Source organism: Bos taurus, chromosome 13, assembly GCF_002263795.3.
Source record: "Bos taurus isolate L1 Dominette 01449 registration number 42190680 breed Hereford chromosome 13, ARS-UCD2.0, whole genome shotgun sequence".
In the NCBI taxonomy this organism is placed as follows: domain Eukaryota; kingdom Metazoa; phylum Chordata; class Mammalia; order Artiodactyla; family Bovidae; genus Bos; species Bos taurus.
In genome coordinates this window covers 40,622,561-40,639,258 of record NC_037340.1, presented here as the reverse complement: position 1 = coordinate 40,639,258, position 16,698 = coordinate 40,622,561, and the positions used below count along the sequence as shown (strand labels likewise).

General features: G+C 42.8%; 1 protein-coding gene across 4 annotated transcripts in view; it reads right to left on the bottom strand.

The window, feature by feature from the left end:
• XRN2 (5'-3' exoribonuclease 2) overlaps nt 1–16,698 on the bottom strand; it is a 62,795-nt gene that overhangs the window by 39,033 nt on the left and 7,064 nt on the right. For 2 of the 4 annotated variants that reach the window (NM_001192472.1, XM_010811235.4), the window contains 13 exons: nt 12,687–12,814; nt 12,493–12,604; nt 10,933–11,044; nt 9,259–9,317; nt 9,093–9,182; nt 8,242–8,314; nt 8,050–8,100; nt 7,429–7,586; nt 6,190–6,264; nt 5,965–6,098; nt 5,808–5,865; nt 5,617–5,724; nt 1,419–1,463 (listed from right to left, as the gene is read on the bottom strand). In NM_001192472.1, coding sequence (NP_001179401.1) covers nt 1,419–1,463; nt 5,617–5,724; nt 5,808–5,865; nt 5,965–6,098; nt 6,190–6,264; nt 7,429–7,586; nt 8,050–8,100; nt 8,242–8,314; nt 9,093–9,182; nt 9,259–9,317; nt 10,933–11,044; nt 12,493–12,604; nt 12,687–12,814 — 1,203 coding nt within the window. The remainder of the gene's footprint in view (nt 1–1,418; nt 1,464–5,616; nt 5,725–5,807; nt 5,866–5,964; nt 6,099–6,189; nt 6,265–7,428; nt 7,587–8,049; nt 8,101–8,241; nt 8,315–9,092; nt 9,183–9,258; nt 9,318–10,932; nt 11,045–12,492; nt 12,605–12,686; nt 12,815–16,698) is intronic. The other 2 variants (XM_010811234.4, XM_025000584.2) reach the window with 2 other exon arrangements.

Here is a 16,698-nt window from a genome sequence, read left to right as displayed (position 1 = left end):
ACAACAGCTATAATAGATGACAGCTGTGACTGACAGATGTTTTAAAAACAAATACTGACTGAAAGAAAATAATCATACATAGTATGAACTATGATGGATAGAATAAATAAGCTGCAAGGATATACTGCAAGACCACAGGGAACACAGCCAACATTTTATAATAACTGTAAATAGATTATAACCTTTAAAAACTGTGAATCATTATGCTGAAACTTACATAATATTATATATCAACTATGAATGAGTGAGTGAAAGTCACCTAGTCGTGTCCAACTCTTTGTGACCCCATGGACTATACAGTCCATGGAATTCTCCAGGCCAGAATACTGGAGTGGATAAGCCTTTCCCTTCTTCAGTTATCAACTATACTTCAATTTAAAAAATTAATAAAAGAAAAAAGAAAGCAGTAACCAAACAGGCTTCTCCCCAGATCTAAGTGGTTTGGAACTAATTCAGCAATAAATTACTCTTCTCCTTTCTAGGTTCCTGAAATTGCTCAAACCCAATAAAATCTGAAAATAAAAGGCAGTCCCTCAACTCCGTTGAGTTTAAAATCTAGGAAGGACAACAAGAATCACCAGAGGTAAAGGAAAGGCCTGCTCAACCCAGGCACCAGCCAGGCAGCAAGGGAAGCCATGGAGAAGGCGAAGTGTGCACAGATGGGAGAAGGAACCTCTGGAGGAGGCAACGGAGGCCAGGCTAAAACAGCCTGGCTTGTTTAGAGGATGTTGAGAGGACAGGAAGGGAGGAGCTGGCGGCCGGCGCTCTGCAAGCCAGACTGAGAATGGACTCTGAGGGTGACTAAGAAGTCACTGCTGATTTCTGAGCAGAGAAACAACAAAACTCCAGGTAGCCATCCTATTATGTGGGCTTCCCAGGTGGCACAGCAGTTAAGGGTCCACTTGCCAAGCAGGAGATGTGAGTTAGATCCCTGGGTCAAGAAGATCCCCTGGAGAAAGGAAAGGCAACCCACTCCAGCACTCTTGCCTGGAAAATCCCATGGCAAGAGGAGCCTGGTGGTTACAATCCACAGAGTTGCAAAAAAAAATAGGATGCGACTGAGCATGCATGCCTTCTATTCTAGGAAGATTAACCTGACAAAATTAAAGACAGAGCATAGTGACTTCAAGAGACACCAAAGGTTGACTGCTTTTATTACAAAAACAATAATAATAACTGATCATTGTAAAAAACTCAAATAACTAAGTACCACCTGCCCATCAAGTATTTCCCTTCAGACTTGAGACAGAGCTTAGATAGGACTCCTTTAAAATCAATACCAGGCAGGAAGGCAGTTGGGTGGGTACCATGTCTCTAACCAGATCCTACTGGGTAAAGAATAAAAAGCTACTGTCATGAACACATTCCTCCCAAATTGTAAACTTATACCACTGCCAGTCTTATGAATTAAAACTCACCTTCATTCTCTTTCTTTTTTCTTTCTGTCGTCTTCTAAAACTGTCCTAAAAGTATAAAATCCACATATTCTGTCAAATAATTACACAAAAATGTAAGAGTTAAACATTACCAGGAATGATTTGAGAGACAATTAAAGTTTTAAAGGAAGACCCCAGAAACCTAGGTACATAATGAAACTAGGCAATAGACTGCATGTTCAAAGTGCCGCTTATCAGAACTGCACATGGCTAGAGGGCATTCTGAATTGGGTTTATATACAATTTAAATGGTTCCTCTTAATTTTTTTGCGGATAGTTTTTAATATCATTTCAGGGAAAAATGTAAGAGTCATGACAAAGACCCTTGGTTTTACCCTGGAGTGAACAGGCTGTCAGTATAGAGAAGATACACATAAGAAAACAATTCTTTAAGTTGTAGCTGAATATAGTTCATAATCAAGATGAAAATTTTAAAAATTCAATAAGACAATTTAATAATGAGCCTCTATTACCTACAAAGGGCTGGACAGTCCCTACCCTATCACATGTGTGGCACAAGTGATAAAGAGAACAGTGGGGCTCTAGGAAAACACTACCACTCAGATGCTCCCCTCAATGACTACCACCAAATAGACCCAATGAGAGAAGGAAGAAAAGACAGATGACTGCACTGCTTATTCTGGGCCAGTTTAACTCACAGGAAAGGGTCCAATCTGCCTTGATTCTTCCCTCCACTCATTTTTGAAATCCAGCCATGGTTTCAACTAGACAGGATTTAGGGCTGACCTTGCTCCCCACTAACTGAGTCATTCAAAGGCGTCCTTCCCCAGAAAGCACCCCTCCCATGCCCATGCCTGAGTGTTCAGGCACTGAAACGACAGCGAAGGTGCCCACAGCAGGTACTATAATGACCATCACCCTCCTCTTGGCACTTCCACCCTCCAAGGCAGTACTGCCACTCCAAGAGAACACTTAACAAGATGGGAGGTTAGCACTTTCTGCCAGGAGGGGCTGAATGCCAGATACATGCTGACTGACCACTTAAAACCTCCTAAGATCCGAACACTGCCAATTTCCCTAACCACACTCTGCTTACACAGTTAATGAGCCGTCTCTTATCTGGCCGTGACTCCTCCTTCTGAAACCACGCTCTTCACCTCGCTGCCAGGACACCACACTCACCTGTTCTTTCACTCCTGCTGCTGCCTTCACTCGGCCCTCCTTCCACCCTCTGAAAGCCGCTGCTCCCCTGGGCCCATCACCTGGACCTCCCCACTTCTCTGCTCTCCTAACAATAATCACCTAGTCTCATGAGTCTCCAACCAGAGCCTCTGCCAACTCAACACCCCCACCTACGTGTCTCAACCCTGACATGTCCAAAACAGAATCGCCACCCCCATCTCTCCATCTCCCAGTCTTCTCTTCACAGCTACTCAGACCAGACCATTTTTCGGTTGTTCAGAAAAAAGTGCCTTGGAGTCATGCTTGATACCTTTCCTTCTCTCACACCTAGGATTTAATCCATCAGCCGATCCCACTGGTTCTAGCTTCAAAACCTATCTCAAATCCAACCATCTATTACCACCTTCACTGCCACCATGCTGGCTCCCTTAGCATACTGCAGAGGAGCCTCTTAATTGGGCTTGATGCTTCTGTCTCTGCCTCCACACAGCAGCTCGAGTTAATGTTTCCTAGTTCGTGTCAGACTTTGTCACTTCTATGCTTCAGTGATGCAGACTGAGAGCTGAAGTCCTGCTAATGATCGAGAGGGTTCTACTACATCCACCACCTTTCTGACCTCTTCTCCTATTCCCTTCCCTTTGCATCCTCTGCTCCCACACGGGCTCCTCGCTGTTCTCAACATCCCATACGTGCTCCAGACCAGAGCCTTTTGGTGGGTGATTCCGTCCGTCTGCAGTGCTCTTCCTGAAAACATCTGCATGGTCCACTCCCTGACATCAGCAAGGCCTTCTCCAGCCACCTTTCCTAGGGCTGTGACCTCCCCAGACACTTCGTCCCCTGCTTTAACTTCCTTCACGGCACGTGTCACTCTCTCACACCCTGCATACTACACTTCAGCTTTGTGTTAATTATCCATCTCCCCCAGAAGAATGTCAGCTCCACGAGCTAAGAAGTTCCATCTATTTTTTATTTTGTTTTTTTGTTGTATCACTAACCCTCAGAATATGAATACTATCAGGCACATTGTAAACAGGAAATGTGTGCTGAATAAATGAACATTTGCAAGATAAAAGGCAAAGATTAAAGCTCATAAAATAAAAAAGACATTTCTGACCTAACTGTTCTATTTTAATAACAAGTATCGATAGACTCCCATTCTACTATTTTGCTCTTTTTAAGGGCGGCAGCCACATAAGCAGATCAAATCTACCTGGACAAGACCTTACTGATACTTCATCTTTTGTGTGTTATGAATTTCTTTGGAAATCTGTCAAAAGCCATGGACACACGTTCCTGGAAATTATATACACTCAGATACTTTTATGTTGAGTTTCTGAGGGTTCATAAGTCTGTCCAATACAATGCCCAACCATGCCAAAAAACATCGTAACAAGTCATGGACACCAACAAAGACCCAAAGCTGTCAAATGCCCTCTCTGCCAGGCCAGCCAGAAACCACATGATATACTGAAGTCTGAAGCACTTTGGTTTCTATCAAATCCTACACATCCCAGTCTAATGCCAAATACCATCAATATTTAACACTACAGAGTCCGCTAAAGTCACAGAAAAAGACTTTTCTAAGATGAGATTTTATACCAAGTAATACAAAATGTGTGTAGTTTATTTCTTCAGCATAAAGAGCAGCAGCTCAAGTGGAGCCACTGTGACGGCTGAAGACTCGTTAAAATGGCTGTTCTGGTAGGTGTTTCACACTTCAGAGTGAGTTATTTCTGCTATTTGAATCTTACATGTGACAATTACCAAGTACCAAAGGCTTTGAAAAAATGCCTACAGGCCACTCACTGTTATACAAAATGGTACCCAAGATTCTAAAGAAGAGGCCATTAGCTACAGTAGCAAAGCTGAGGAAAACACAAAATCTTATCAGATACAATAACATGTTTTAATCTTTGAGGAGATCAGGAAGTTATGTATCAATATTATGTTGCCATCTGCTCATAAAGATCTATAGGACTAAGAAGCTGAAGGGTCTCCTCTGCTTCCTTTCTGCTCCTCTCACCCACTGTCGGCCTCCCTCCAGCCCACTCTGCCTCCAGGCTGCGGCCCCTCCCTCTAGCTTGAGGACCAGGGGCCCATCCATCCCACTCTGACAACCTCAGGCAGCACCAACAGCTTCGCCTCTCTCCAGGGGCTTCCTCCCCCGGCCTTACCTTCTCCTGAAACCTCTACACTCCCAGAGACCCCTGATGGAAAGCACTTTCCCTCTTTATAAACTCCCAGAGATGTCAAGTTTCTGCTCAAGATAGGAGCCATATCCTATCTGCTCACGGTTCTCAAATCTCCTTCTGAAGGATTTCTGACCTGAGCTCCACATGGATCCATCTGACTGGTTCATAGACTTCTCCTCTCAGGTGTCCTGTGGCCCCTCAATTGCAGCACCTCCAAAACGAAACTCATTTCGACCTTATCTCCACCCCATCTACTCCACCTGCAGGGCTCACTGCCTGGGTGAATGGCACCAGCAAACTTCCCACTGCCCATGCTAAGACTCACCCTATCCCACATAAATAATTCCAAAATGCTCTGCGACTTTATTTCCTTCTTTTATGCCCACATTTCTTACACCAGCTGCAACCCTCTACCTTGGCCAATGCAGTCAATCCATCCCAGATCCCCTACATTCCGCCACCAGAGTACGGAGTTGCAAAGTCCAGAGCATACACAGTGCCTATAAAACACGGCAGCCAGGAGTTCAATTCCAGAATTCTTCTAGCTTTGGAACCCTCATTTCACAGCCCATTGATTAGGCAGGTATTTGGATTTATATCTTACTTGAGATTAAAAAGAGAGAAGGTACAATGCAACTCACACAGGGTGCAATACATAATTCCACACAGCAAGCATCACAGCCTTTATAAAATCATCAAAGCACTGACCACTCGTGATTACACTGGTATTTGATACACTACATTGATTTAACAGCGCACTCAGAGAGGTTAAAAGGACAATCACAGGATCATCACAGCCTATGAGAGACAGGAGCAATTGAGCTACTGCAAGAGAAACACTTTACCTCATCATCCTTTCTTTTTTTAAAAATGCTATCCTCAACTTCACCAACTGCTAACATGATCATCTGTACTCTCTGCAGATTGACATAACCACTTTCTGTAAGGTAACCCTGTAAGTGATAAAATACATGTAAAATGACCTTCTTACAAAAGCAAACACTTCTGTTTTGAAATTATTCAAGAGTGAACTTACCCCGGTTTTGTGTACCACATTTTTGTATATGTTAACCAAGCGGTCGATGGCACCTTCCCTGCCACCAGGAAACAAACATCAAGCATTAGGACCAGACTGCACTGAAAGGCCAGAGGGCTAAACAGGAGCTTGAGCACACAAGCTCACACACACATACCTAATCTCTAAGGATGGCAGGTGAGGAAGGAAGTCGTTTCCCACAAAGAAGCACATGAAGACCCAGTCATCAATGCTCCTCTCGACATCAAACGTGAACGGCAGGCTGGCCATGGTGAGCTCTCTTTCCAAATACTGCGACCAAAAAGGAATGCTGTCACTAAAGCCATCAAATAGCAGTTGGCTTATTATTGGTGCACCCATGCCAACGGTCACCGCCACATACCTCACGGAGAACACTGAGACGAATGAAGATAAACTCTCCTTCTGCACAAGGAAGGCTGTCTGCCAGTTCATCGTGCTGTAAGAAAGGGGGGAAGACTCAATTTATCTACTCTGAATCTTGGAACTTCCTTCATCCAAACAAATAGCACAGCTTCTTCTAAAGCAAGACCCATTTTAATATTACAAGTATTAAGTAAGAGCAGAATTTACCAAACCATTTTAAAAATAAAAATTACCCACAATTTCAATCACACCTAGACCAGGGGCTGAGCGCTCAGACGCACAGTCGTGTCTGAGTCTTTTGCGACCCCATGGGACTTACTAGGCTCCTCTGTCCATGGGATTTCCCAGGCAAGAACACTGCAGTGGATTGCCATTTCCTCCTCTAAGGGACCCTCCCGACCCAGGGACTGAACCCGCGTCTCCTGCGGGTCTACACTGGCAGGCAGGTTCTTTATTATTGAGACACTGACTGAGCACACACATGTTTTTAACAGAGGGCGAGACACTAACTATTTCAGCCTGCGGAGGGAGACATGTATAGTTTCTGTTGCATATTCTTTCATGTTTTATTTTTACAACCCTTTAAAAACAAAAGACCCTCTAAACTCATAGGTCAAACCTGGAAAGCTATAGTTTGCCAAACACTGACCTACACCCAACCAATATTAACATTTTAATGTACATGCCTCACCCTTCTCTGTGAATATGTATACTTTTTACCAGTTTCCACTCAACACATCTTTTAAAGAGGTACCATATTCTTAGACACCCTTTAAAAGGATATAAATGGTTAAATGGATATAACCAAGGGAACTCATAATAGGGAGAAACTAGGAGTTACTCAAAGGTATCAAGAAGTTTAATGGACTTTATTTACAGTTCAAACAAATCATGCACAATGGGCATCATTACCTATGAGACCTCAGCCTTGTGCAGATGTAAGCTGTGCTAGGAAAGCGGGGAGGAGAAAGAATCTGACTGCGTGCAAGGTTGTGAATGTGTGTTTAAGGAGTTTGGAAAGATACATCTCTGTGAGGGGTAACAGAGCAAATAGATGAAAAATCAAATCAACCAGTCTTCTTTTTATCCATTTTTAAAATGAGGCATTTATATACTTAATGCCATTGAACTGCACATTTAAACATGGCTAAAAAGTGGTAATTTGTTATGTATGTTTGATAACAAAAATAAAACTGAAAAATATTAAATGAGGCTACTACCATCCTGAAATTCTTACCTTTCCCTTCTTTTCTCTCGGCAAACCCTCACAGTCCTTGACATCATGTCCAAATTGATTACAAAGACCACAGGGTTTGGGTTTGTTCGGTTTGAATTCTTCTCTGATAATGGTAAAGTTGGGCTCATGTGTAGCAAGGCCAAGCATAATGAGATCAGCTATCAGTCAACAAGAACAAAACACCAAACAGTGAGCATTTCCGGAAGACCCTTACTGTAACCAAAGGCAAGATATTATCGTAACACAAGACAGCAAGGCAAAGAAAAGCCCCAAGGATCACACAGAGAGCAAAGCTGAAAAGCCTAAAACTTCCTAGTGGCCAAGAACAGGACCTCCAGAAACATGGGCTTAGAGTGTAACTACCACTCAGAAGTCAACACTTGGCAACTTTCCATTTTAAAAATATGTGTGACCATATTAAAAAGTTGAAAAAAAAAAAATCAAGATAGGTGATTATTAAACACAGATTAAATGACTCCACCCTAGTTCTCTCTCAAACATAAAATAAGCATGGCATTTTAGAATTTCCAGGCAGCCATGAATAATTCATTACTACACACCAAACCATGGACTCGCTACTGTTTAACCCAAAGAGATTCAGATCCCAAAGAAGAAACTTACCATCTGCTCCACATAAGCAGTGATGAGTGTTTGGGTCATGGTTAGGCTGGGCTAGAGAGATGGGAAATATATATTTATGTAAATAGATTTCATACTACAGGAATATCACATTTTACCAAACATTTTCTACACAATGGCTTGTCTTTTTTTTTTAATAGAACATATAATCAACTATTTATGTATGAATTTTACCTCTTTGTCTTCTAATGTAATCCATGATTTTATGTTCCCCTTCACCAGGAGCACTAGCATCAGATAAAATAACCTACAAAAAACAGTTTAAACATTTTTAGCTCATTCCCATTTTTCAAGCTCAAAAATCAACAGAACTGAACATTTTAAAATAAACTGGGATAATTCTATTAAAACAGTGTTACTAATTGGAAATTTTTCTTAATAAGGTGTGTGTTAGACATCAAAATTATTTCACTAGTTAACTGACTACTTGAAATAGAAAAAATGAAATGTTTGGGTCAAACTTAGCCATTAGAAAAACAGATCAGTTCACAAGTTTCTACTCTTCACTGCTACTCAAGTATACAGCACCGAGCCATACAAGCCCTGAGAGTAATTGGTAAGAGATACCCATTAAATACAGAGTACCACATCTAATTAACAGGGAAATGGGCTTATGAACCCAAGATTATATAAACATTTTGCTTAAATTTTACTTAAACACTCAGGAGCACACAGCCATTCTTTAAAGGCAGCCCCAGGGCTTTTTATCTTGCTGTATTTTAATTTCTAACAACAGAAATTACTTTCATATATATGTATTTTAAATCATGAGTCCCATCTTATAGCTTCACGGTGACGGTAAGAGGACAAAATTGGCACTGAGAGAAAATTCGGCTGCCGGTCACTGGACCACGCAAGGTACCCCATCTCTAATAACCCTAGAAGCTTCTCGTTCCTCTAACATCAATCAGCATTTCATGGAGGGAGAAAAAGACAAATAATATCAGTCCTATCAAAGGACATGACTTTGATATGACTCAAATTGTCACCCTCATCTTTTTGAAGTACCAAAATGTGAAACTTACTGTCAAATTTTTCCACCCAGGGTCATTATTTAAACGATCAGCTATGTAATAGCGAAGGCATTTAGCAAGATTGTCCATGAACTCAGTTCCCTAAAATGATAGAAAAAAATAAATTAACCTATCATTTAAGAGTTAGCAATAGCTAGCAAAGTATGAGACTACTTACTGGTGTAATACAGTTGCTGTCAAATCTTTCTTTTATTTCTTCTGGAGGAAGATAGCCACCTAGAGAAGAAGGGGCAATGCTTTGTTCTCCCCATAAACAGTGAGGTAAGTTACTCAATATTAGACCAGAACAACAAAAACAGAAAGTTGAAATATAAAGAAAGAGAAGTGTTGTCACCTGAGGAACAATGTTCCCCCTTTTCGAGGAAAATAAGATTCCTCCCCTCAAATTACATGAAGCTGCTTTAACATGACTGTCAAACAAGACATGGTACACGGAAGATACTCTATCGTTATGTAAAAATGACATTCTTCCTAATGACCTGGCATACACGCATGCGTGTGCACACACACACAGGGTAGAAGCTCTAATCCCAGTAACAGTTCTTAAGATGAAGGGGCCCAAGAAAAAACTAAAAAGCCAAGTTTATCACAGCTTTATATCACTTAGAGCGATTTAGAAATTCTATTTTTTCCTCTGTATCACTGAAAAGCCTTTTCTTGAGCTTCTAACATCTTCAAGAAAAAAAGACATCTTTAGAAGCAAAGACAACCTGTTATAAATACAAACAGTAATCAGAATATTAATTACAAGCTGTTAAAATATGTATGTACTTGCACACTTCCAGCAAATTAAAAAACATGAAATGCACAGTAACTACAAGTCTCAGACGACTACACTACGCCTCTTTTTCCACCTGCCAGACACAACATCCTGAACCAATAATGGTGGCTCTCCTGGTCTATCACGTTGCCTCAGGTAACACAACAGCAAACGAGTCACCCTGCAGGCACCGCACTTCACCCCGCCTCACCCACAGGGATCTTGGGAGAAGCGGTCCCAGGGGCTCAGCACCCTGGTCTCCCTCCTCTCTGAGTCGCAGCCAACTCCTGCCTCGACCCATCAGGCCTTAGACGGACTGCAAAGACGACCCCATTCGACCCCACAAGCCCCTTCCTGAACTGAGGGAGCCCTGGGCACAGTGAGTGTGCACGATCCCAGTACAGCCTGGAAACATGGTGCCATCATCCCAGGCCTCTGCATACAGACCTGAGTGCTACGGAGAAGCAGCAAGCAAGCCACCAAGACTGATGGGAGGAAAACGCTTACAGTAGTGCGGCTTCCTAACAGCCCCCACAGCAAAAGGCAATAAGAAGCACTCAATGTATTTCTAGTTTACAGACAGATGAAACTGAACCGAAGGGCTGCACTCGCCCTGACAGAAGTTGACAATTTGCTCTCCCTACTTAATTCCTTCCTTTTGTCCACAAGTTTCCCTGGTGGCTCAGCTGGTAAAGAATCTGCCTGCAGTGTGGGAGACCTGGGTTCAATCCCTGGTTGGGAAGATCCCCTGGAGAAGGGAAAGGCTACTCTCTCCAGTATTCTGGCCTGGAGAATTCCAGGGACTGTAGAGTCCATGGGTTCGCAAGAGCTGGACACGACTGAGAGACTTTCACTTCCCTTTTACTACAGAGTTCAGAAACGAAAAAGCTTATTAAAGGAATAAACTATTCTATTAACTACTTTTCCTCAACAGTGAACATAAACTTCTCCTGGATATCCTGGGATCTTGATTAAATTAAAACCCTGCCTACTTGTAAGGAGAAGGCACCAGCCCTGCCCCCTCCACACAGTTCGTGTAACACATCTAAGCCCAAGGTGCATGCTCTTTACCTTTCGCCAGGATCTCTTCCCTGACTCGCTGCTTCTCTATCTCTGCTTCCATGCCTTCTTTGGATGCTCGGAACCTCCTTGAACGCTGCTGGTTCATTTTAGCACGCGGTGCCTGAAAATGGGTATTTCATATTCACATACTATTTCAAACATTTATAACTATATTTGTACATTATTTTGAACCAGCTACTCTGATAAAATAGCGCACTCAAATGGAAAAGCTAAGTAATACGTCCAAACAATCCTTTTACCACATACAGTAGAACCTGAGGGCTTAAATTTGGACCAAAACCCTTAAACGCAGTGCAGTCAGGTGAACGAGTGACGTGTCAATAAAGGACAACCCCTCTATAAGGCCACAGCACTGAGGGCCGCACAGCACAAGGGCGGGCCCAGGACAGTTCCATTAGGCTACAATACTTTCAGGCACCCCAGATGGAAAGCTCGCTTTACTCAGAGACTCAGCACACAGAGAGGGAGTAGTTGCCACAGAGCCAGGATCAGGAATACCTTCTCTGAGCCCACACCTAAAAGGAAGAAAGGTCTCTAAATGGGATTCACAAGACCATAATTATCACGCTGTCTCTATAATAAAGCACAGCGGGTAGAAAGAGAACACTTTATCTTATATCACTCTAACCAAATGTAACTTCAATCACTGAGTAAGTGTGAATGAAGTGAACTGAACTGCAAGGTTTTGTAATTACTGAACTGGGTTTGGAAGGGACTCTCAAGCCTCCTGTCTGCATAAAGTAAGCTATTTCATATTCTCTTTAAACAGTTCCCTTTCCTGTAAAATGAGACCACCTAATCTAACTCTTTCAAGTGCTATGATCTACATTTATATTTTTAACATAAACAAAAAAAAAGGGTTACAGACAAGAATGGGTACATATCTATAAACATTCAAATGTGCACATAACTTATCCTTGACCCAGCAGAAAAACACAGTGGAGTACAGTGAAAGGGATTCTGCAAGAAACTTAGCTAACGTGAGCTGTAATCTGCTCCAAGAAAGACATACTCCCGTTCCCTTTACTTTTTTTTACTATACTTTACTTGTAGCTTAAGTTTTTAGGCAGCTAAGATTCTTTCCTTGAATAAATAGAAAAGTTAATCTTCTCGAACCCAAAGCTTTCTGGATTTTCAAAATTATTTCATTCATTACTTTTAACTCTTCAAAAATAAATAAATAAATAAATGGGACAAACACCCGCTCCTCTCTGTTGCCTCACTGCCATGTAGCACTGCCCACTCCACGCCCCAATGCCCTGCATGCGCTGCTGATGCTCAGGAAGACCCTGGGTAACTCACCGTACCCATCTACCCCTGCCTCTGCCCCTGCAGTGGCAGCCACCAACACCCCCAGGACCTCATGGGCTCTGGCACAAAACAGGCACACTCACAAAACACAGCTGAATGAGAGGCTGAAAGGTGAGGCTTTCTTTCTCAAACTCATTATCGTCAACCATTCTTCACTTAGCTGACTTTCATTCCAGACACTGGGAACACAGCAAAAACAAACACAGGGGAACTGATTTTAAGTCATTCAGCACTTACCACTCCATCTATTGCCATGTAGAGAAGCCGTCTTGGTCTGACAATATTGAAGAGTCTGTCAATGTACTCAAAGATTGCAACCATCATTTCATCCTCGTTTTTTGGTGCTGGTCTACAATGACAAGCAAATAGTGTAATATCATATAGCACTCCTCCGTGACTTGTGCTATCAGCGACAAAAATGGGTTACGTACTTGTCTTCAGGATGCGTACAGGGGTGGATGATTCCATTCATATCCAAATACAGATTATCAAACTCCACATCATTGGGGTTAGGCTTACTGGCATCGACAGGAATCTTTACACCATTGCATTCTTTTGGCTATGAGGAAGTGATAATTAATAGTAGTTTGGTTTGACTGTTCAAGTCTGAAATTGACATATCCTAGGCTCAGTATGAACCTGTGCTTCATTTCTGAATTGGAAATAAAATACTTTTAGTCATCTTTAAGTTACAAGATAGGCTATTTTTACTCCTTAAAGCTTCCAGCACAAGTTACTCTTGACTACGTGGGGGATAGTGACCAAATTCCCAAGTCATTCGGCTGTGCAAGAGACAGACCAGGGAGTCTTTCCAGAATTCTCTTCCTTACCGCCCATTTCAACTTAACCTGAAAGATGCCTCTCCATGCCACATGTTCTCACTCCTGCTACCAGCATCAGGCATCACTTCTCACCCAAAAGATCGGCCTCTGGATGGACTGCCCCACTTCCAGGCTCTCTCTTCTCCAGCCCACCCTCTATGCTGTCAGTTTTCTTTTAAGTACAAACGTGGCTGTGTCTTCTCTTGCCTACATCTTCCAGTGCCACCACAGCACGTGCAGATCCACGAGCCTGGCCCTTACCAGCCCTCGGTCCTGCCACAACGCTGCTCAGGCCACCCCACCTCCCCTGTTCCCAGAAGATGCTCTTCCATCTCTCAACGCCTCTGTTCCTCCTTCTCCCTCCTGACCAACACTCCTTCCTGACATCTTATTCATTTTCCAAAGTCTAGACTCAGATCGAATGCCACCGTGTTATCACACCTTGAACACATCCCCCCAACGAATTAACTGCTCCTCTTCTATGTCCTCACAATTCTTCTTATTCTGTGTTTTTCTACTTGGTTTGCCATTCTAACCCCCAACTACACTGCAAGTTCTTCAAAAGGTAAGGACTGTGCTACACTCACTCCTGGAGGCTCTCAACTGTATTTTTGTGGTAAAGCATTATCTTTCTTTCTGCCAGAGCTTTAGCAAATGATAAGAGCTAGGTTTTTATTCTTAATAATAGTAAAGGTACTTTAAAAATAACACATGCAAAGTATCATTTTTAAAAAAATTGTGAACTTAAAAACCCATTATATACATGCTACCTCATGGATGAACCTCAAAAACATTCTGCTAAATAAAAGCCAGTCACAAAAGACCACAAAAGATCCTATTTACATGATTCAGAACAGACAAATCTTTAGAAAGAAACAGATTAGCTTCAATCTGCAGTGGGGGCGGAAAGGAAGGGAGGAGATAGGAAGTGACAGAAAATGGTTACAACATTTCTTTTGGAAATGAGGAAACTGTTCTAAAATTAAGTAATGGTGCTGGCTATACCACTGCATTCATACTAAAAGCACTGAACCGTATCATTTTAAGGGTGAATTATATGGTACATATTGCAATGAAGCTATTTTAAAAAGATATAAAGACAAAAGGTCAACTTAATGAGAAAAAAAACAGGGCCCACAGAAAGGATTGATGAAACCGTAGTACAACCATATACTGCAATGTCTGACAAAAGTACATTCCAAACGTACAAAAGTAACAATAAGTACAAATGTTACAAAAGTAACATCCAGCTGGATGGTCACAAATATCTTAAGCCAAAAAAGGAGATGAAGAAAAACACATCCTGTATACCACTTACAGGAAATTATAAATGATCAAAACAGTGCTAGGCACTGTTCAGGGATGAACAGAAACCACAGAGAAGAGCAGATGAAGGATGAACACCAATCTCAGGACAGTGGTGATCCTCGAGAGAGAAGGAATGAGATTGGGCTTCAATTTGCATTTCTAATCGGAAGAACTGGGTGTCAAAGAAAGAGGCTATCAGAGTTCTGTGCAGACACCCTGTGAATCAGGAAAGAGGGGCTTGATCAGAAGCAGTGAACCAGAAGGAAAGCAAGTCAATTTTTGAGGTCTATCAGAGAAGATCGTCTGATGACTCTCAAACAAAAACAAGCTCTATAAAGGCAGGAGGCTGTGCCGCTCCACTTGCTCTACACTCAAGGTCCATACCTCCCTTCCTCCTGAACCAACCAGACACCACACTCAGGACAATCCAGACCCACTTTCTCTATGATTCCCAAGAAGTCAGACAGTTAAGTATTTTTGACTTGTTGACCTATGACCTCAGTTGCAACGACTCATTTCTGCCTTTATAAAATTAAAGCACCCCTAAACAATATGGACATGAATGAGTATAGGTGTGTTCCAATAAAGTTTTATTTACAAAAACAGTATAGACCGCTGGCTTGCTATATTGCAGCTTTTCAACAAATGCTGAGTGTAGCTGATGAGTTTCCACTTCCCCTGCCTAGAAAGCAGAGCCTAGGGAAGGTGTAGGCGGGTCCTGATTTTGAGAAAAGAGCGCCAGGCATTCCCAACAAGAAAGACACACATTTTCCTCTTGGGAGTTCTAAGGATATCTTCAACACATTAATTACATAACCCTAGAGTTTCTTTCTTCAGGAGAAGATTCTCAACAAAGGAACTTACTCTTCAAGAGGCTGGCCATTAACTACAATGTGAGTGTATCTGCTGCTGGATTCGAGAGATTCTTAATCAAAGAGTAGCTACACGGACAGCTACTCTGAACACGAAAACCAATTCATCTCAAATAGCTTTTCATTATCTTTGGGGGTTTCCAGTAATAAACTGAGCACACATCGCAGCCTTTCCTTTCTATCCCCGGACCACGTAAAAGACTAAAAACATCCCACCACAACTACAGAGCTGTGCTGGAAAACCAAGAGAAGAACCGTCGGTGACTGGTAAATCACAGGGGACGCCCAAAACGTGGAAAACTAGTAGATCTGATCAGAGGACGTGCCTCGAACATGCAGATGTGGGAGAATCTGAGGGCTCCAGGCCCACAGGGGGCTCACGTAAGAGCCTCTGGAGGATCCAGAAGCAGCAACAGCAGGAACAGTCCAGCTGGTCAAACTTAGCACTCTCCCCTCCGCTCACCGTCTCAGGCCCCATGAGGACCAGGCACCTTGAGACCGTTATTCTCAAAGGACAAGGGTGCTTGCGGAGGAAGGGCAGTCAGCACCCTGGCTGATGGAAGGCTGGCTATCAGGGCAGTCCTACCCCGTGGGAAGCCCACTTCTCCACGGCCCACGGCACGAGGGGAGAAAGAACTATCTGTATCCCAGACAAGCAGCTGAGAGATCACCCTGTTTCTGCACAAGCTGATAAAGAAGGTATGTGAAAAAGTAAATATGGTCCACACACAAATAGTGACTCTGTATAAAAATACACTCCACAGTTTTTAATGCAAAACCCCTAAAATAAACTCCACACCAACCTGCTGTTCTAGTCGATATACAACTTTCTGGCTCTTCACATGTAAGGTAGAAACCCCAACTATCAGTAATATTTAAGTAAATGCATTTTTTTGTGTAAGCCTGCACACATTTCACAGCAGCATAACGAACCCACCTGCAACGCAGGAGACACAGAAGATGGGGGTTTGATCCCTGGGTTGGGAAGATGCCCTGAAGGAGGGCATGGCAACCCACTTCAGTTTTTGGTCTGCAGAATCTCATGCACCAAGGAGACTGGTGGGCTACAGTCCTAAGCATCACAAAGAGTTGGACACGACTGAGCAACTAAGGGTACAGCACACGCAGACACAGAAAAATCAGGACTCATGCCTGAGGTTCTGCTGCAGTAAGAGCTCCCTCCATTTAATGAAAGGGAAGTGAAATGGCTCAGTCATGTCCGACTCTTTGCGACCCCATGGACTATAAAGTCCATGGAATTCTTCAGGCCAGAATACTGGAGTGAGTAGCTGTTCCCTTCTCCAGGGGATCTTCCCAAACCAGGGATAGAATCCAGGTCTCCCACATGGCAGGCAGATTCTTTACCAGCTGAGCCACAAGAGAAGCCCAAGAATACTGAAGTGGGTAGCCTACCCCTTCTCCAGGGGATCTTCCCAACCCAG